General features: G+C 38.7%; 1 protein-coding gene across 1 annotated transcript in view; it reads right to left on the reverse strand.

Annotated features, from left to right (window-relative positions):
• Positions 1-11,637, reverse strand: part of LOC109030904 (alpha-tocopherol transfer protein) — a 103,876-nt gene extending 92,239 nt beyond the window's left edge. The window contains exon 1 of the mRNA XM_019042116.2: positions 11,440-11,637. Coding sequence (XP_018897661.1) covers positions 11,440-11,500 — 61 coding nt within the window. The 5' untranslated portion in view covers positions 11,501-11,637. The remainder of the gene's footprint in view (positions 1-11,439) is intronic.
• Positions 11,638-22,375: the final 10,738 nt, after the last annotated feature.

The raw sequence follows: 22,375 nt of genomic DNA on the forward strand, positions 1-22,375 counted from the left end.
AACAAAAAAGGTAACAGTTAAGTTAAGAAAATGACCAAATAAAAATTATATTGTCATAAACAAGTTTTTCTCTTTTCTTTTGAGTTCGCGATAGAATCGACAGCTATGTAATTTAAATGAGTTTGTCAATTACGTCATTCAAGCCTGCAAATTTGAACATTCAGGTGATTCGTCTCTAAACGCCTTATCTGAAGTTACCATCAGGCTCGCAGGTGAATGAAAGGATGATGAAAATCGAAACGCCTTCAATTTTGTGAGTATGCAACACAGACATCCCCCAAGCACGAATAGTTGCATCAAGGCGTTATCATTGCCGTTGCGCCGTGCCCATCGACTGTGTTTGGTATTTTAACTTCTTGTTCCCCCTCATGGGATAATTACCAGCAAGTAAATATAGTTTTTAGCAAGGCAAAAAATAATTAGAATAATTACCTACCAAAGAACATAAAAAACTAAATTTCACAAAATATAATCACAAATATTGGCGCGTTGCAGAGCCTCCAAAACCGTCATAAATTCTGAAATTCCAACTGCACGTTTCCAGAACGCTTATCTACTTGAGACCAATCAATAAAATTTCCGTAACGCGTCAGTATTTTTGCGTACCTTTTTTCGGTTACTTTTGCGAATTTGAGTTTTTACCTCTGCAGTTCTTTCTTTCTTGTCACGTATCAGTTGCCCGGTTCATAGATATTTTTCTCGGGACATGGGTGCTCCGATACTACGGAACTTAGTGGTAATTGTGGATGAAGACAAGTTCCGTAGGTCGATACAGCCTCTAGAATTTTTCTTAATGTGCCAGTTTATTTTCAGTTCTTAATTCATTGTAACTTTTAAGATAGGCCAGAGTCTGTCATGGAGTCACGGCGCACTAATTCGCTCAAGTGCCTTCACTTACTTTCAATTAGTGCGTGGTTCTTTGATCGAAACCAGTCGGTTCCGCCAATGCAATCAGAACCTAATGAAAATGTGACTTGATTCACTCTTTTACTGATGACTCGCCGATTTTTTTCGAACCGCGGCGCGTCGCACGCGCTGAATGGTGGAAGTGTTGCCAAGTGCGAACAAAACATAAGCTCGTATTGACGTCATTGACCTGCAGAGGGGATCCATCTACCTACGAAGAGAGTTTTGAAAAAAGCTTGAATCTACCAGAGCGTCTTCACAGATTTTTCTTTGTCATGAAAAGAGACTCCCTCTATGGAAACAGCACCATTAACTTTTCTTTTTTGTGTCTTCTAAATCTTAGAACCATAAGGCTTTACAGTAAATCTGGTGTCTGCTAAACCCGATTTTGAACAATTCGTTTGCTTCTTTTATGATGATTTGACCTCGTACGATTTGATAGAATTACTAAAATTCGAACTAATTTGATTGTTATATGTATGTTTAATTATATTTTTGACGTCTCACAAATGATCTACGGCAATGACGCGCGTGTAAAGGAGCAAAACGTATCCGTCATTTTTTTTTAATCTATCGTCAACACTGTAAAGCAAAAATTATAAAAAATTAAAATCTGCGCGTTTAAAGGTCCTTTTGCTAGAAATACAGGTTTTTTTCAAATGTTGCGGCCGTTATATTTGCTGATTTCGGAATTAAAAGACAAACAGGGTTTTTTTTTTTAATCCCTATGCTAGCTTGTTCCGTTTACTTCCGTGAGCGGGATATGTGAATTTCCTGTTTTAAATGGGATCTTAAGACGCTTTTATGTCGATTATTGATATTTCCATTATTTTCAACGTGCTCTAAAGAGAATTCTAACTATAAAGGTGGAAAATTAAAGCATTCCAATGTTTCCTCCATTTGAACCACGTTAAGCAGAAAGGAACGAAGCCGCATCAGCTATTGCCTTTGATTGGGCGGGTTAATTTTTCAAATGGAAACAGTTGTGCGGATTTTTGTGCAAATATTGGTGAATTTTCCGCGCAATCCAAAGCAAATTCCTTAAACTTCACAAACGTCTTCATGTAAAAAATTAAATTGCTCAGGTAAATCTACCAATAGCTGATGTGGCGTGGTTCCTATCTGCTACACGCGGTCCATTTTAGTGGTCAGCTTTTGACTGCTTCGCATTGTTCTTGCTCACGCGTTCACGAGCATGAATTAGGCGGGAGCACTTGGCAACGGCGCGAATTGCAAGCTCGCCGCGCATAATTGCTGCATATTGACCAGGTTGAAGGCATCGGAGCTCGCGGCAAGTGATTCACTGAGCGAATGACCGCGCAAACGCTTCCTATATGTATGTACTGCCCTTCCACATGAGTTAATCAATTCCCATTACCTAGTCCTCTTCAGTCTCCGCACATTTGAGGTAGGTCTCCGGGAACCTTGAGCAAATTTCAATCGGCCTATCCTGGGATCGGGGAACGGCAGCTGTTCCGACCCGTAATGGATAACGCGTGGGTTTCTACCAAGTAGAATCGTTACGATCGAAGATAGATATTGCAGATAGTTTACGTACGCACAAAGAAATGATGAAAAAAAAAGACGGACTTGAAAATTTTAATAATGCCGAGTTAGTGTCTTTAAAAGATTGAATGGCGATAGAGATTATAAAACTACTGTGAAGCAATGCCCCCTGGCCGCTACTTGGCCCAGCCCCCAAAGGGCGCTTCGCGCTCTCTTAGGCCAGCGTCAACAAAAGAGGTACCAAAAAAAATTAAAAGATTTTCATACCCGACTCTCATTTGTCTAATCTCCCTCTGGCCGGGAGCGATTGGACCAGTAAGAATCGAATGAAAAATTCGGCATTTATTTCCAACTTCACGTCAAGACTGAAACGAAACGGAACGGAGCGGTACCCTGCAGTTTCAGAAAAGTCATTGAGCATATACTCTGTGTACACTTGCACAGGCGAGTACACGCAACTGAGTGACAGAATGAGTTTTGCGGCTCATGAGTTCATGTGAGGGGACCTTGTTGAATCTGACGAGCCATAATCCATCGTTAAATTGAAAAAGGAAAAAAAGTTAAGTTTACCGTGACAGACGTATGCTCAACTTTTAAGCTCATGGCTGCCACATTTTCCGAATATGTTATTCTTGCCAGTTCATATTTGTAGGAGTAAATACGGTTATTTTTGTGCACAACGAAGCTCTAGCGTTGCCTAACAGGTATTCAAATTATTGGGGAGGTGCGAAGTCGTAACACTGAAGTCAAACAAAGCGTCTGTCTCTGGTGTCCTTTATAACGGACTTGAGAAAGATGTCGAGCTACAGAGATTCAATTCGTCGTCGAAATCCTTGCCGGTGTTGTCGCTTTTTTCAGTTCTTTTGTTTCTAAAATAGTTATAAAATTCGACTAATTATTACTCTCAAGTAGAATATTAAGCTCTGTTAAAGATCTCAGAGCATAGAATTGCTCATGGAACCGGTTTAGCAACTTGTAACAGTACTCGAAAGAGAGTTTCGCTGATATTTTTCCCGAAGTGCTAACCATATACCTACCTAATTTTCACTTTTTCAGTATTTTTATAAAAATTGTTTCATTTACATGCATAAAATCAAAATATTTCATTGGAGAATCATCTTTATCATGAGTGTTTAGAAATGTTGCCATCGCATGTAATCAGAACGGAGAAAAATGAGATGTAAATCTTAAAATCCTCATGTCTAATTTCTGGTCCAGCCGTAATGCCTAGTCTCACTCAAGTCAATTTTTTTTTTTTTTAAACTGGTGATATTGCCTCTGATATTTTAAAAAAAATATGCAATTTTTTGTTTTGATGGAAAAATTATCTGCATTTTTATTTGAAATTCAAGCACAATAAGAGGAATTTGGGATCATTTGGTAGTTTTATCGAAACTCGGTGGTCGGGACCGCAAATCTTGGCTCCAAATGCTGAGCTTTTTGGAATGTAGATAACGCCAAAAATTGTTTTATCGGTAGGAATGCTTGGCGTACAGGCGCTATATACTAAAAACTGAAGGAGAAAACTCATTTCGTGTATTCTTGTGTGAACAATTGAATATGTTTCCTTGAATATGTTCATTTAAAACATGGGCATAATGCTGTAGCCATCCCGCCATGCTAGAGAAGAATACAGTATGCACACAATTTATGGGCTTTCTAACTTCTCGGAAAAATGAGCTAGCAGTATGTGCTGTGCATTGCGGGGCTTTTTTTGACCAGCCAACTTTATCCTCTTTCATTCACGATGATATTCATAATTCGATTTTTCATACAGAAACCATGTTGCAATAAGGGACTATTATTTCCAACTCATTTTAGAGGCATCATAAGTGTTATTAGTTTCTCAATAGTTTCGAGGTCTAAAAAGAATCAATTGTTATAGATTTCTCGGCGTGACCTCAGCTTAGTATTTCAATGCATCTACTTGAGCTAAACACCCCCCCCCCCCTTTGTACTGGTACTCATTAGAGCTCAAAATTTTTCATAATTGAAATTTCTTAACTTTTTGGGCTCATTTTCCCCTCCAATAGTATGGACCCATCACGATCATACCACCTTGGTATCATTCCTTTGCAAGGCAGTGTTTGCGAGAATGTATTCCGTTTTGACTATGATGTGACTATATCGACTATATAGGATTCACAGTGGCGCTATTTCTTCATCAGGCACACGTTTAAAGTGCACGACTTCAATCTACATATTTCCCTTAGCACTTTTCAAGGTTAGCTGAGGAATGCCTACGTTGCGTGGTGTAGCGCTGGTCTTGGTTCGACACGCGCAGGTCAAGGTTGACGCTACGCCGATATTCGGACGGATTTTTACTAAAATGACAATCTACGAAAGAAATGAATCAAGATGAAATGTGAAACAAGAAAACCATATCTGCATTATTTGATTATTTTTGCCCCCGTTCAATTTATAAATTGTTCCTTTGGGAATGAACACGCTAATTTCTGGCTACTTTATATCCAAAGAGTAAACTACAGGAGGAAGATAAAAAAATAAAAGTTGCATGACCAAGGATAAGTTCGCACAAAACGTCATGTTCTGTAGTTGGCTCGTCGTGGTATTGTGAGAAAAAATGGGGGAAAATTCCGCTTTTTTTTTTGTTTTTTTTTAATTATTAAATCAGGTTTGGCGTGTAAAGTGATTGTTGTACATAGTTTCCATAAAAATATTATTTAAATTTTCACTTTAAAAAATGAATGCACAGTAACGTCGCGTGTGGTAAATAAATACAATTCTAGAGAGAGTGGATTGTTTATAGATAACGCCGAACTATTTTACATATGCTTAATTCTGAAATTTTAAATTAAAATGGGGAAAGAAACACCTATTTCTGACTGGTGGCAGTTGTGAAAAAAACGTGTATACTGAACCAACAGAGTACTTTTTAAGGTTTTGTATGAGGTATTGAGCTGAGAAAAATAAATTTAAAAGCTGGACTAAATTTATTTTTTTATTTTTATAGATATTGCCCGACTGCTTTTATCTCCCAGTAGAGAACCACTCCTTGACTTCTCTACAAGTGACATAATCGATTTCACTGATCAACCCTAAAACAGGTTTTTATCTTTTCTTTTCTTGATAGGTGGATACTGGATAGACAAATCAAAAGGATAAACTATTTTTTTTGGTCACCCATGCGCACACAAGCATTTTTAAAATTGTGATATCATCAAAGATCTGGCGACACTGATACGCTGAAGTCTATTTATATCAATGATCACATTACCTTCACAAAAGAGGGATATAGATATACATATTAAAACAAGTTAATAAAATCTACCGCAATTTGAGGCCTTCAAATTATCCTAGCGTTGTGTGGTTTAGGATGGTTTCAGCTTCAGCATCGAAGAAAGAAAAATGCTTTTGATTTTCCTTTTCCTTTTTTGAAACTGTAAGAATAAACCGGCTCCCTGCTGCACATGTTATCGTCTATTCTCGACTCAAACGCCGACAGCAGGTTCAGTTGAGTCATATTATATACTTGGAAAGTTTAATAATTTCAATCACAGCATTTGGATGTTTTAAGTCGAAAACTTGTATACCTTTAATTCAAAAGACCAATTGAGCAACCTCCCCTCCCATACCCTTTTCCCACCGTCTGCACCCAAGAGTAAACTGATAACGAATATTTAAGGATGATCACATAAAGTAAAGTTTCTGAATTTTACGATGAATTATTAATTAACGTATTCTTATATTTTTTTCAAAATAAAGTATAAGGTTCTATTTTTGTACGTACTGTTCCCCTTTTGGCCTATTTGAGATTATAAGTTCAGGTTTCAGTGAATTTTATACAAAGAATGTTGAGCACTTATATCGACTTCTTCTATATGGGAAAAAAAATGTCTCGGATTTTTTGATGCATTATATATTTCAGCTGGGTAGATCTTACACAGCCTAATTTAATCTAAATTTTTAGATGCACGATACTATTCCAGAATATATCGATGGCCAAAGAGCGAAACCACGTATCTCCGTTTGCAACGTTGAAGACTTCTTGTCTTATTACTTCATTTTTTCTTTGCAGAATTAGTCGACAAACTTTCTTCAAAACTGCCATGATTTCTGCCCTCAGCTAGCAGAATATTCTGTATGAATTTCAAGTATAAAGTTGGCTTGTTTCTTTTAGAATACATAAAATAGGAGCGAACATTTAGAGACACCGCGATGGAGATACGTGGTTCTACACTTTAACCGTGGATAAATCTGCCGTGCTAAGGAAGAACGCCGTGTGAACCTTCAGGCGTTGCCAAATTTCCTTTGATAAAACACGAATTTCCGGATAAATTTATATGAATATTTTCCTTTCAATTCTTCAGATAATTTAGTTCCCGGTTTTACCTAAAGATTCTGAAAATATAAAGGAAAAATATCCATAACTTTCCTAAAAAACCAACATTTTATCAAGGGAGTTTTGGCAACTCTGGAATGTTCATACGGCGTTTTTCCTTAGGACGGCAGAAATGCATTTCTTACTCTCTAATTCGACCAGAAACCCACGATTTGTACTTGCGAGTTAGCGCCTCGCGAATAACGCTTCAGATGAGATAAACACGGCGCATCAAAATCGATTCATTCGCGAATTTATGGTGATCAATTGAGGATGGAAATGTTAGCGCGATACAAGTCGAAGGGCAAAATAATTATTTATCCGCTGCGTAAGTATTCTGCGTCACGGAAAGCATGCTTTCTGTCGCCTTTTTCAATTTCAAATTTAGACTGCGGCTTGCGGCATGCGGGTTTCCCCCTTTGCTGCCTGCGGGGCTACCTTCTCGAATAAACATCCATGCCAAAGTACAGATCTGCAGTTTCAAATTTTCAATTGTAAACTGTGGAGACTGCGCAAAATAATTCAAGCGCCTCTTATTGCACGGCTCATTCAGTGAATTTCCAACTTTTCGAATTTTTTGTCCGAGTAGACCATCCAAGTAATACGAAAACCACTTAGGGGGGCAAGGGTCTGAGTTTGGCTTATGCGGTATTAAAAGGGAGGGGGGGTGTCAAGTTATTTGACACCTTAAAATGTATTTGTTTTCCAATTAAAATAATTGTTTTCGAGAATTTTGCAAGTTTTGTGCGTCATTTTCCGCGGTGATCGGGGGTTAGGGGTGGGTGGGGGTTAAGTCGGGCTTCCGTAATTATTAAAGGGGGCTAGAAGCTAGTTTACGGATGGTTTACAAGGGAAGGCTATCAAATCTTACATATACTGGAACGGTGAACGGCCACAAAAGGATGTGTTCCAACATTATACATTCAGAACCTTTTAGCGTCGATTACACTCGTAAAAAGTCTTACAACCGTTTGTTCTCTCGTTTTAAAATCCAAATATGCGCGTGTACTTACTTTGCTACGTTATCCACATTGTTGCCTGTTTTGGCGATATTGTCTAAAATTACGACAGTGAGATGACGCGGTAATGCAGTATGGCCTCACCTACCCTCAGTTGTTCAATTTCGTCGTAGATTGTCATTTTCAACCAAGAGAAAATTCCATTTCATCGCCGTTTTCTGAATAAGAGTACGAGTTTCGGTCATAGGACGGTTAAACTTTACTGGGCTGCATTTTGCATTAAGGAACGACGGTTACCGGCTAATGTTAGAGGCGGCTTACGTGCAGTTCGTTTCTTCATGCAGATAGGCGTTTTTATGGGTGAGCCAGAAACAGTAGCGTCTTCTTGCAAAATGCAGTCCTATTGAAGGTTCACGAGTCTCTTACAATTAGTGACATAATTTGCCGAAGTTACACAAAAATACGTATAAATTTCTTTACAAAGTGACGAATATGTCGATTTGCGCAGTTTTTAAGCTTAAAAAGATTATTACAAGTTTTTTTTTTTCTATTTCCTCTGTATCATTGTGAGCAAAGTGATTTATTGTTATTTACTTCTCTCTTCCTTTCAAATTCTGAGTGGTTCTATTGATTAGAAAAAATTGAGAATTTTGCATCGTTTTGGTAAAGAAGTGCTTACTTTGTAATTCAAATTCTAGGATAGGACGAGTAGACGTATGTTTGCTAAAAATAACTACGTAGAACTGAATCAAATAAAAAAGGACCACGAAGCATGAAAATCCTATTCACTGCGGCTGCTTGTTTGCAAAAATGTATTTGCATACAGTTTACTCTCTACTACATATATACGCCCTGCTCTTCTCGTAGCAGCGACGGTGCAGCCGGAAATGTATCAGGACGATAATATCGAAAATCTCATAGAGGGGTCCGCAAAAATAAAAAAAAATCCTTAAATAGAATTTACAGATTTTTTGGGGGGAGGGGGGTCTATACCTTGGACGTGTTTTGAAGCAATGAAGCCGACAATTTCACTAAATTTCCTCAGTGCAGCAGATTTACAGATAGACTACATTCAACAGAGAAGGAACCTAATCCATTACAGTGTGTTGAAAATCATTATTGCTTTAAATCATCATCAATCAATCATTGCTTTTTAAATCATCTTTATTGCTTTTAAAAATATTGAATATTTGTACAATTATAAAACTGCACAATCATATTTTTTTGAAAGTAATTTAATTGTAGGAAAACAAACCTACCTCGAGAGCTAAGGAGCAATACCGCCTTTGAAAAATAAGGAAGCGACTTTGCCGCATTCTGGGGAATAAAATAAGCAAGCTGATTTTCTTTAATTTTTTCCAATATAACTTGGAAGCGCTCTAATGACGCTGTAATGTACAAAAGAATTGCAAATCTAATCTTAAAATTACAAAAATGGCGAAATTTGTTCATCGTCATTGTTCCTCGGCCATCGATTTGCTTTTTGGGCTTTTTTTTGAGAATACACTATTTTACGTACGACATTAAAATGAAGTTAAATCCCTTCTGTTAAATGTAATCCAAGTCTCACAAATCTGAACACAACGTCAAATTGAGACAGGCTGTAGTAATCGACATTGCTGTCGGTCATCTATTTCCGCTGAAGATGTGTCACCGACGAAGAGCGGGTATTCCACATGAAATGTTAATGAAAGTGGCGCGGTGTCCATGAATAAAGATGTTTTAACCACTCCTCGCACGTCAACAACGTTGGGGGCTCTCAAGTGCGATTGAGCCTTTTGGACGGACGTTCGTGCCGGAATATCTTGAGATTTTAACGCAATTTCCCAACACGGCTTGACGCAAACCCGGCCATTTTATATCGGCACGCATTTCTCACATTACAAGCTGTCCCAGAGCCACAGCTAGCCCATCAGGAGGAGAATTTTCCTGGACTGCGGGTAGTTTACGGAAGATAATGCCTGGCTATTAGCAGGTTTGCATGCAAATTTTGTCACTTAAAGCATGAAGAAGCTGCTGCAAAAACAGCCCACATGCTAAAATCTTTGTTTTATACAAATATATTTATAAAGTGTTAAAAAGTCTTTTTGCAACTCCTTTTCGACGAGGGTTCTAGTGAGAACGTGAGAAAACTCATTCATTTTTTCCAAATTGCAATGAATCATCGATAATTTTAAGTTACAAATGCATTTCTCTAAAAACAAGGTTTTCATGTCCGAGTTGTTCTTGCAGCCGCTTATTTTTGACCACACTAGAGTTTTTTTTTTTTTTTTTTTTTTTTTTTTTTTGACAGAGATTACTATTATTTAGTCAATTGACTATAAGAGCTAACAAATCGACAGCATGAGTCCGCAATCACATATCTCTTTTGCGGTGTCTGAAAATCTCCGCCTCTATGTTATTTTTTGGAAGGAGAACAAATTAACACCATTCCTTGAAGTTTGTGTAGAATTTTCTTCGCGCAAAGAAGAAAAATCACGGCAGTTTTAAAAAATTTCCGTTGAGTAGTTTTCCGTTTAAAAAATAAGTATGACAGGAGGTCTGCGACGTCGCAAATCGAGTTATGTGATTGCCGACTTACAGCGTCGAAGTGTTGAAAGATCATGAGAGAGCTAGAAAATCCCTAAAAACCTAGCTAGTTCTATGACAGACTCGTCATCAAAACTGACTCGGAGAGTAAAAAAGGCATTTTCATTTTTCCGGTTTTACGTTGATTTCGACAGGAGCCTGATAATTCAAATTCACCGTTAAAATCTGGAATGGAAGTTCGGTGCCAGAGTCTATATTATAGCGCCCAGAGACCACGAAAGATATGAATGCAAAATATAATAATTATTAGTACCATGGAAACGCACGACAGTTATGACACTTTCCGCTATAACCGTGTTGGTTACTCCGTAAGCATAGGCGGTTCTAGACCTTCTTGCTTGGGGGTGCCCAGAGGTGAAAAATGTCCTCAGGGGAGGCCTAAGTTTCGGCCCTCAAGTTTTATCCCTTTCTTACCCTCCTTTCTCTTTTTCTCTCCTTCTTTTCTACTTAAATACCTACAAATTCAATGTAGAAAATGTTTAGCAAAACTTTCCATCAAAACTACAATCTTACCATAAAAAAAACAGTCGACGTTTTTACTTGCCCAAGTCTCTTCCACGGTTCCGGTAACCGTGCTTAATTTTTGCTTGGGGGTGCCCGGCACCCACTGGCACCCCCGTAAAACCGCCTATGTCCGTAAGGCGAGTAGATTTCGCTCCGCACTCATATCACTCGGAGTTTTTGGCCGATATTTAGACCTCGACACAAAATTCCACTCCTAAATTTTTGACATTGTGTACACTGAAAAAAGTATGGTGACATCTACTATAAATCTACTTGATTTTTTATACAGTGATACTATTTAGTAAGAATAACAAGAATTTTAGTACTGTTTATGAGGAAGCTGGTGATACTTACCAAAATATGGTAAATGCCACCAGGGCCTGGTATTTATTACCATACTCGGATCACTGTGTCAGAGTATGGTAAAATCTACCATGTTTTTTTTTTCAGTCTAGGGTGAGAAAATCCCGAAAAAATGTATTCACTTGGATGACAGGCTCATCGTCATCGATATGGTATTCTAGCGTAACAATAACGCTCGTTTCCCCGCTTTTTACATTGATTTGGACGGACAGGACGATTGAAATCGGGCGAGGAAATATAGGAGACGCTGAAAGTGAGGAGATAACGTACCTAGTTCGGTGACAGGTTTGTAATCGAAGCGGACTTCGGGGGCGGGGACATCGGGAGCCATGACTTGGAGGAGCTTCACGAAAACAATCACAGACGAGAGACGAGAGACGAGAGACAAAGGGGAATCACAGCACTGAGCACTAGACGCGGACGCTGACGGCGGGACTGCCGACTGATGACTAGAGCCGCTTAATAGGCTCCCAGCTCAACTTGATCCAGCTCCGCAAACGGGCAACCAACTTGAACCAACCCGCGCCGTCCAGATCCTCGCGCGGGTTTTTTCACTCGCTTTTCGGAGCGCCTTTCCTCCTGGTCTAATTTTTCTCCTTCGAGATACGCTGGCCGCCAAGGACGCGGGTGGCGTCGCGACGCTGGGAGACGCGACGCGGCCCAGGATCCAGTCGTCCACGCACGTCTTGCGCGCGGCGCGGCGCGGCGTCTTGCGGTTTCACGATCATCAAAGTCAAGATCACGGGCGCGCTCGGATTTTGAATTGGCACGCACGAGAACAACGGGTCGATGCGATCATGGAGACTCGAGTACCCGGCATTCCGATTTAAATCGTTAATGGTTACCAGAGGCGTGGCGTGAATTGCGATGTATCGATTGTTATGCCATTTAAAGCTATGGTAAAGAATCGATTATTAAGGCGTTCGCTGCGAACACCCTGTTTATCGATCCTTTTCTATAAGTTCAGATGGTATAACAATCGATATATCGCAATTCACGCCACGCCACTGATGGTTACAACCGTTTTGCGACATCAGATCGAGCGATACATCGATTTTCCATGTTGTAACTGTAATGAATGCTGCTGAAGCACATTTGGACGTATTTCTATCAAACGGAACTATATGCATTATGACATGAGCCCTGTTATGCGTGTATTCTTATGGGTCTCAGGGCTCATGTCTTCATGCTCAAAGTTCCATTTAATAGAAATGTATCTATTTGAGACGGCTCCAGCCAGGCCCGCCACAAGGGGGGGGGGGGGGGGTACTGGGTCCTTGGCACCGGGGCCCGAGCCCTGGAGGGGCCCGGACGCAGGTGACAAACCACTACGAATTCATGTGTAACCCTTGTCTCGTAAGGAAAAGTGAAAAAATTACCCTAGAAATTCCGCGAAAGGTGAATGAAGTTTCAAAAACACGCTAGGACACTAAAAAATGTGTCTTACTTTTTTAGAGATTTCTATCTATTTTCAAGATTTTGAGTATATGTAGAATGATATTTTTAGTAACTGCGTTTCATTTTCTTCCGTTGTCGGATGCTAAGAGACTCCTGCCTGGGCATCCTCGACTTCAATGGCTCCACTCCCTTGCCATAGACGTACGAAAGGGGAGTCCAGGGGGATCCGGCTCCCTCTAGAATTGAAAAGTATCATCTGCCCCCTAAAAAAAAAATTATAGATGTTTTGAATGCAACAATTCGAAAGTATTTGGTGCTGAAAGTAAAAAAAGGCGTAATTATTCTGCAGAAATTGATGGAAAATCTCCATCATAAGAACTTCAAAATGCGTCCAAATAGATAATATTTCAAAAATTTCCCGGGGGAGGCCCCCCGGACCTCCCTCTGTGCTAGGGGCCCGAGCCAGAAAACTGGTACCAGGGCCCGAGATGGGATGTGGCGGGCCTGGCTCCAGCAATGATGACATATCGACGAATTTTCTAAACCTCGTATCTCAGTTAGCGACGTTGCAGACTTCATGTCGTACTTCATTTTTAAATTGGAAAACTACTCAATGGCAATTCTTAAAAACTGTCGTGATTATTCTTCTCTATGCGAGGAAAATTCTGTGAGACCTTTCAAGAATTATGTTGATCTCTTCTCCTTTAAAAAAATAAAGTAGGAGCGGGGGGTACACGGACTTTATGTCCACTTTTTTTACGTCCACAGACTTTTCGTCCACAATTTTTACGTCCACAGTTCTAAAGCCCACACTATCGTTAAGTCCATTAATTAAACGTCCACCAAGTTAAGTCCACAAATATGTAAAGTCCACTAAAATCAAATTCAAGCGTTATCTTTTAGTCCGTGTGTAAAATTATTTTGACAATATCGAAATGAGAAAATTAAGAGAGAATAAGGTGTTGTTATCGTAACTCATATTTTAAATGAAATGTTAATTTCTTGTTTTTATTCATCTTTTCAAATTGTCTTTGGTAAATACTTGGTTTCATTTTTATCCTTGAAATTTCCGATTTAAAATATGCCTTAAATGTAAATTCTTTTTTTTAATGAAATTGATTACTTCATTTTACATTTACATTTCATTTTTTTTAAACATTTACATTTTTAATACGTGGTAAATATTTGTAAAACCTTTTCCAAGGAATGGCATCGATATGAATCTCAATGAGCCGTAGTTGTGATGAAAGAAACTATACAACAATTAATAAAAGAGGAAAAAAACTAAGGAGCACGCAATTTTTTGTTTTTAACTTATTTGTACATCGACCTCCTTGAGTCAAATACGTCCAATTTTGAGCGTTTAGTTGCGCTTACACCACGCTGCAGCACAGTAAAAGCCCAAAACATAAACGAATAAATTTGAATGCTATGGAAATCATTAAATTTGACACGGATTTACTCTTATATTTACAAAAAACACAATATATTTTCCGGCAGTACATATTTCTTTTTCATCAGTTTAAAAGGGAATAATCAATGCAGAGAGTGCAAACATTTCAAAATTATGAGTTGAAAAACGCTGACTCCGCGAGTTTAAATAATAGAGCCTAACACGCTGCTCCGCCCTGTGTTAGCAGCGCAGAAAGCGCACTGGCGCCTACAAACCTAACGGGATACTTCACGCGTTGCGCAACGCGAGAAGTATCCCGTTAGGTTTGTAGGCGCCTATGCGCGTGTCACGCTGGTTGCCTGCCGCACCGCAACGCTTTAAAGCAACTATTTCGCGTTAGAGGCGTTGCACAGTATTCTACAAGATTGAAGCGCACGAAATAACTAGTTGAAGAGGACTTTCAAGTTTGACTGCATCTGTTACTGAAAAATGTTTAATTAGGCATTGGAGCGTTTCCTAGGCTCCCGCTTCGGTTTTCATATTATCTTCAGCTTTCATCTTAGAACAGACTGTTCTCTTTCATGACTTGATTCATGAATGCAATGTTTTTAAGAATGAAGGTAGTAGTAGTATGCATTTATTTTTGAGGTGGTTCCTGTCATTTAAATGAGAAGAAAAAAATGTGGACATAACATGTCCACAATTTGGACAAATTCATGGTTGGAAATTAAATCATGTGGACTTAATATAGACTGGACTTAACGTTTAGTGGACATAAATAGCGATGGACATTTATTAAATGGACGAAAGGGGGTGGACATAAAGTCCTGGAAGCGAGCGGGGATTTTAAAACAACGCAAACGAGACGCATGGTTCGGAAGTTTCACTGTCATCGATAGGATGTACTTTTTATGCCCAACAGCGACATTGAATGCTGCGCTTGAGAAGTATGACCCTTGTAAATATTACAATCATACGATGAATCTACGGCGATTTATGACTGCTAAATTCCCTATAAATGAAGTGGTCAGCAGTAAATTCTTGGTTTGAATTCGGTTTCTTTCTCATCATTCTAGAGAGGACGCTTTATTTGAATTTTTTTTTTTTTATAGAACTCATACTTTCGTTGAGTTTTTAGGCCTAAAAGACTTGTTTTGTTTGTTAAGTTTTTTTTTTTCATATTATTCAGAAGTTGTTTTTCTTCAGAATTACCCTATGTACATTAGCATTCAATAAAAACATGTTAAATGTTAATCTTTTTCTCATATTACTCTCAAATTCCTGCAAGCTCAATTTTTGAATGCTAAAACAGCGCATAATGTATTTTTTTAAAAAAATCTATAAAATATCCAAAATTAAATTCTTAGATAAATTTATGCATGGCTGCTCTTTGGGAACGGTTCAAACCAAACTAGTAAAAAAAACTGTTGTGTTTCTAAAAATGGGGCCGTGTCATTCACAAGCTATAAAACTTCAAACGCGTTTTACTCAAAACAAGGTTTTTCTGCATATGCCACTTTTGCAGATATCGCCTCAATTTTTCGGATTAATTTTCGGAAAGTACATGAAAGAAGGAAATGACTGGATTGTTCGTTTATCATTCACATAATCGTATTTTAGCTGGGAAAAAACCTTCAACGAACTCTCCAAAAATCCAACTCCGTTTAAAGCGAGAAAATATCCCGCCAATAGATTTTGCGATGTCAAAAGAAGAAGAAAAAATTGCTGTGCATCCTTGCACCTACGTTTGTTTATTTCATTTCAGGTTATAATTGTAATGAAGGGGATCATACATCGTAAGCAGTGGAGAAATTTGAAACATGTATCAGGGGTCTCGTAACCGAAGTTGTCAGTATCTAAATCTTTTTTTTTTTTTTTTTTTTTTTGAAATTTGACCCGAGTCTCTTCTATTTACTGCTGCACATTTCCCCTCAATTCAAAAAGTTAAAATGCACAATTTTAAACTACTTCCTTCTTTTAACACTTGTCATGGCTAGCGAAAGAATGCCAACGTTGCGTGGTGTATTGTTGGTATTCGTTACACATTCAGGTCAAGGATGACGGATTCGACGATATTTCGGGGCATGAATTGGCCTAGGTCATAAGTTGGTATAAAAAGTCAGTAGCGTGATATGGGGGATGAATTCATATGGAACGACCCTGGTAATATTGCCTCGTCATGATATCAGGAAAAGAACGATCATCTTATTGGGAAAAAAAGAAGATCCATGCGAGCAGCGATGCACGGACAGGCGACCCGAGTTCGATGGTCTCAAAAATGGTTTCCCGGGACTGGTTGTAGGGATGGAGGGAGACGGGACTATAAAGCGTAGGGATTAGCCCTCGTGGGCTATTTGAAGTAGTAAAAAAAAAAAAAATAAATAAAAGTACTATGAAATCAAAATGATGCATCTCCGTTGCGATCTTTAAAATCATCCCACTGTGTTTTATTTTTTGAAAGAAAAAATATCTCACAATTTCATGTAACCAAATTAGAATACGTGAAGAAAACTCACAGAAAATTATCATAAAACGCGATAGGCAGTTTTTTTAAAAAATCTAGAACATCATCGGATATTTGCGATGTCACAGACACAAGATGCATATCGCGGGCAATTAGCCGTTACCGGCATATTTCAATATATTTGAATTAGGTAAGAAAATGTAAAAATTTAGAGTTAAAAAACACGATAGAGTACAGATTATTATGCGTGGAAGTGAAAAATACCCTTTTCTCTTTTTGAGTGCATGGTAAAACCTAGCACACTCGCAAGTACGTGCAAGAAATCAATTCCTCGTTGTGAAGGCAACTAAACTAACTGCCTGGAAAAGCGGAGAGCACCATCTCCGAGTTATCAGAGTATGACTTGAAGGCGTTCAAGCCGGAGTGGTGTTTTAGAATTTCTTTACCAATGTAACCCATGCTAAGTTCATGCAATTTATCGAATATACATGCCTGCTGCTTGCATATTGCCGGAAATGGGTGATTGCCTGCGACATGCAGACATTTTTTGTTTTATTTTTAGCCATTGAAACTAATTATTTTAAGTTTGGAAGAACAAGTGAGAAACATGCATGTATGGTCGCAGATACATCCTGCAGCTGTCGTCAATTTTTACGATACACATTCATACCTTTCATCGCATAAGGATTGTAGGTGTGTAGGCTCACATTTTCGCATGTTTTCCCTCAGAGCACGACTGCGTATTCAATGCAGAGGTTTAATCTGCCTTCCTAAAGGAAAACGATACTTAAAATTCAGACGATTCTAAAATAAAATGTTTAAAAGGGGAGGACTTTATTTTCTCCAAAAGTCTCAAATAATGCTGGTCACAATTCAATATAAGTAAGTAAGTAAGGCCGGGCTGGCCGGCGAGGCGCCCTCAAGGGGCCAAGGCAACTGGCAACTGCCGTCGTGCACCCCGAAGTTGGACCGTACTCCTTAACATATCTTCGTACTATTGACACATTGAGTATCATCTATATTTCCGCAAGGCTCAGCGGCCGTCTGATAGCCAACGGAAGGTCTTATCAAAGACTGTGGCAGACGCTGCAGAGCACGGACTTTCGGAGCACGGCCATGCCTCCACCGAGTTGGACTGTGTTGATGCAATCTACACTGATAGGTAGCGCTGGCAGTCGCGCACACTACGAGTGATTACCGATTTTTCACAATTCAGTCGAACAGTGCAGACGGATTACTTACTGGGTGACTATGTCCCTCCCGCACCCTGTAACCTCAAAGGGTCAGGGTATTGGAGTGGCATCAGGCATAGTCATCCACAGTCACGATGACTGATATTTGAGTGTCCTCAAATATCAGTTACCTCCGGGGATTGAACCCGGGACCTCAGTGTTGGCAGCGAACTGCCTTGACCACTACACCACTGAGGCTGACCCACAATTCAATATAGCGTTTCTCAATTTACTAAGAAAATTATCTGTTTAAGGAACACGTCGTTTCTTAAAAATAAATGCATTTTGAAGAGACGTGTGAATATGGTAGCTAGATACTTAACCCAATTTTTTACCCGATACCCAGTTTGTCCAACTAATTTAATCCAACTATTACGTTGGCTGTGCTCACGTAGCCTCTTAAGCACCCCTACAAATCAGACAAACAGACGAGTACAATATGGAATTGGAGCAAGGGAAAGGCCACGCGCTGATGACGGCGCAGGGATACAACTATTCGTACTTGATGGATGTCCGTGTTGCATCTGCAAAATTGAAGGCGCCATGGCGCGATGCGTGAGCTCCCAGTGTTCCGCTCTATGCTGCCAATGAATTGTCGCTCTGATTCGTGAGAAAAGTTATAAAAAACCGACTCAAAAACGTCTCTCCTATCATCAGATATGTAATTGATATTTGATTTTTTCCCTTCTTTATTTGACGCTGTATTCATTTTTTAAGGTGTATCGTATTTGTAGACCTACATCTAAAGTTCGACTGTACCCACCCCATTGAACTTGCGGATTACGTGTTTTTAGCGACCCTTGGGTCAGGTTGACCTGGTTGGGCATCTAAAGGTTACATTACATTATTTGGCAAAATCTCAGCACCTATATACGATTGCTTGTAATTGAACTAACATAAGCAAACTGTTGATTCATAAAGCATTGCACGGGAAAAAAACTAGTGGACAAAAATGAACAGTAAAAAATTTGAATTAAACAAAAGTGGGTAAAAAGTCTGGCCATCGTGAATATATCGACGGTGAAACTACCAAACAATTTATATCGGTTTGTGACATTCCAGACTTCCTGTCATACTTCATTTTTCAAATAGAAAATTAGAGAGCGTCAATTCTTGAAAACTAATGATTTTTCTTCCCCTTGCGAAAAAAAACCCTGGCTTGGTAAATCGTTAGTTTCAAAACAAGTGATATTTTGTGAGGTCTCAGGATAAGATACTAAATTGATCGAATCAATACTAGTTAATCAAAGTAATCGTCAAAACTTTTACGATGCATTTGGGGATTGTGGGGACAAGCCTTTGAGAGAAGTCGGACAGGAATTTTTTGAAAAAACTTCAAATTGAAGCTTACCTATTTCGTCGTTTTTTTTTACATAATGGGCGTTTCATAAAAAAAGCAGAATTGTATGGGAAAATCAATGGACTCTCTTTTAATGAATACGTTTTTTTCATTGGCGAATATATAAGATTTTAAGTTTCCACATTTTCTGAACTGTCCCAAGTGTCCCATTGCCTAGCTCTAGCTCGATTGTGCATTGCAGGAATTCTGAAGGTGCCTCGATTGCGTGTAAAAACGTTTACTATCAATAATTCCTGCATTCAAAGTTGTTTTCAGGTAAAAATGATGCATCCAAGTTCTGGTAATAAACATATTGTTCCGTGAGCAAATTCACAATGGTTCTGAAACTTGCTTCACTACAGGCGAGTGCCATCTCAGCTCACGCCATCTCGTGTTGATGGCCAAAGTGCAAAATCACGTTTTTACGTTTGCGACGTTACAGATTTCCTGTTATATTTCATGGTTTTCATAAAAAAACTAGTTAACGTAATTCATCAAAAACTTCCTTGATTTTCCTTCTCAATCAGCAAAATATTCTGTAAAAATTTTAAGATGTAAAGTGAACTTGTTTATCCTCGAAAAAATAAGATAGAAGCGGACATTATAAAACACCGTAGTGGAGGTACGCGGTTCGCATTAAGCTATCGATGTAGCGTGAGACGCACTGAGGGCAGTGCGCGGAAATTGACCTCCAGAGCGTGTGCTCCGTTTGATTTTAATGAACTTAAAACTTGAATCAAAGGTAATAGTATGACTAATTCGCACGTATTCAATTTGATTTCCTGTATCCTCAATGATATCTGAAAAAAAAAACGAGAAGCGCCAGATTTTCAGAATGACCCCCATATTTTGTTGGCCAACGGACTCATCATGATCAGGAATCCAAGATACCGTGCCCTGCAGGAAAAGTACCACAGTTCTAAAGAACTGAAAACTGATTTTTTAGTCATGGAACATAGAGCAAAGAAAATGAGACACGTGAGTGAACATCTAACGTATGAACCCACCAACAATTTCAAACTAAACCAGAATTATAATATTTTGAAATTTAATGTTAAAGAAACGTAGGTACATATTTTCACGAAAAAAGTTATTTTAAATTCTAACACGCCACATTCAAAAATTTAGGAATTTTTCGGTAAAAGGGCGTATGAGACTTGGAATGCTGCTGAGATTGTGCAATATTTTATAGCGTTTGTGGCAGATGAAATTTAATCACAGTGACTCACTTCCTTACAATAGTAAGAAAAAACTTGGAGCAGATTCAGGGAAAAATTTATAGAGGGTTGCTAGATAATTTATTTACGACTAGAAAACTACGTTGCACCATCTTAACAGCATTGAAAGCCTTACACGCCCTTTTGACGGAAAATGCCTCAATTATCGTATTATAAAACAAGTTTACACTAGTGTTGTTGATAATTGAATCGGAATATCGATGCCATTCCATCAGTATTTCAGTACGAGAATGGACTCATGTGCGGACTCATGGACTTCTAAAAAGAAGAACATTTAAAAATTTGAAAAAAAGAAGGAAAAAAAGAGGAAAAAATGCCGGAATTTTAATTTTTCAAGCCAGTTTGAACCACTAGTTTTATGAAGCAGTGAGCAACTGAATTTCAAGAAGTTTAATTTTTGCAGGCTCATGCTCATGAAGTCTTACTTCAGTGGCGAGTCTGAATAATTGATTTTCGATATTTTCCCGTTTGGGGCTATGGTAAATTATCGATTATTGAGGTGTTCGTTACAAAAACACTCTCTATTGATCTTTTCCCATGGATTTAAATGGCAGATCGATAGATATCGCAAAGCAAGTGACGCCACTGTCTTGCTTGATTGTTGAAATGCGCATCCCATCAGTCCCAGCTGACGCTAAACTGGTGCTACTGATCGTGAGTAAGTGCCAAAATGGTTCCACTAAATCCTAATTCAATGATTCTTCAAATCGAAGCAATTGAATCGCTCTTTGCTTAGTTTAATTCTGTGTGGCCTCACTTTATTTGTCTTTCACACCTTCTCGTCAAATTTTCTAACTTCTGACAAGCGAACGTCACGGTATCAGACTCGCGGGCCTTGCGCAAACAACAACGCCTTGCGCATGCAACTATTACTGCTCCATGGTTGTGTATGTTGCGTACGCAAAAATTGAAGGCGTTTTGGCTCGCCTTACCGTCGACACGCGTCGTCACGCGTCGCGCTACACTAGCACTGCTTAGGAAAACCGTCGCATGAACCTTCAGGCGTTGCCAAATTTCCTTTGATGGAAACAGATTTTTTGGGCAATTAGTACTACGTTTTTTAAATTGTATTATACATATTTTAAATCCAACTGAAGAAAGCCGCTGTGTTCCAGCCGAAAAGGCCTGATTTTATTCGTACTCTTTTTCAGGCTTGTTACCCGCGTTGTGGATTTGTGTAAAGTTGTAGATACCTTTCTTCCAATTTTTCATGAATACTGATCGGTTTTCCGTTTCAAGCTATTGATACAAAAACAGTAGTAACTCCTCCCCATTTTTTTCCTTTCTTTCTGACGCTCATTGATCTACCACCCAGGCATCTTGAGCCAACTCTAATCATTAAACCACAATTAGTATTGGTAATCTATGTATCCACCCACGTCTCCTCTTGGCATATATTTATTTTATTCTGAAATACAGGTAAAATGTAGAAATCTAGGCCAATAAAATGCAAACATTATGAAAATTCAAGCAAGTTTGTTAAGAAACGTAGTTGTTTTCCAAACTTTTACACATTTCAAATATGAACTCAAATGAAAGAAGAAAAAAGAAGTTGAATTGTTGTTCGAAAACTTTCGAAGGGTCATCATTCTAGTGTTAATTCCAAAGTGGGATTTTTCATGATTTGAGGACAATATAATGTGGACAAAATGGTTGATCAAAAAGTCATGCATGCCCACTTTCCCTTCTATGAATCCACATAATGGTGTTCACTTTGAATTCCGAAAAGTTCAGAGTGCATTGCATGATCTCGGGCTGTACTCTAAGCTTCATCTCAAAAATAGTCATCATACAAAAAAAAAAAAAAAAAAAAAAAAAAAAAAATGTAACAGCTTTTTACGGTGTTGAAAATCTGACTTTGTGCTTTTTTGATCCATGGAGAAATAGTGGCCGGCTGCCTTGCGTTAGGATAGCCAGAAAAGGGCCCCTTAAATGAGCAAGTTGTTTCTGAAAGGGAACTGATCTATTTCCGAGTGAACCCCAGCCTTTATGAGAATGATAATGTCGTATGGCTCATCTATGAAGCAGCTCAAGTCTTTTGCTGTTTTCCTCCCTATGCACGCATGACACTGCTCTGGACTGTTAAATTCGAACGAACTAGAATTACACCTATCACTGCTCCTTTTTTTTTAACAATTGATC

This window comes from Bemisia tabaci, chromosome 5 (assembly GCF_918797505.1).
Source record: "Bemisia tabaci chromosome 5, PGI_BMITA_v3".
Classification (NCBI taxonomy): Eukaryota; Metazoa; Arthropoda; class Insecta; order Hemiptera; family Aleyrodidae; genus Bemisia; species Bemisia tabaci.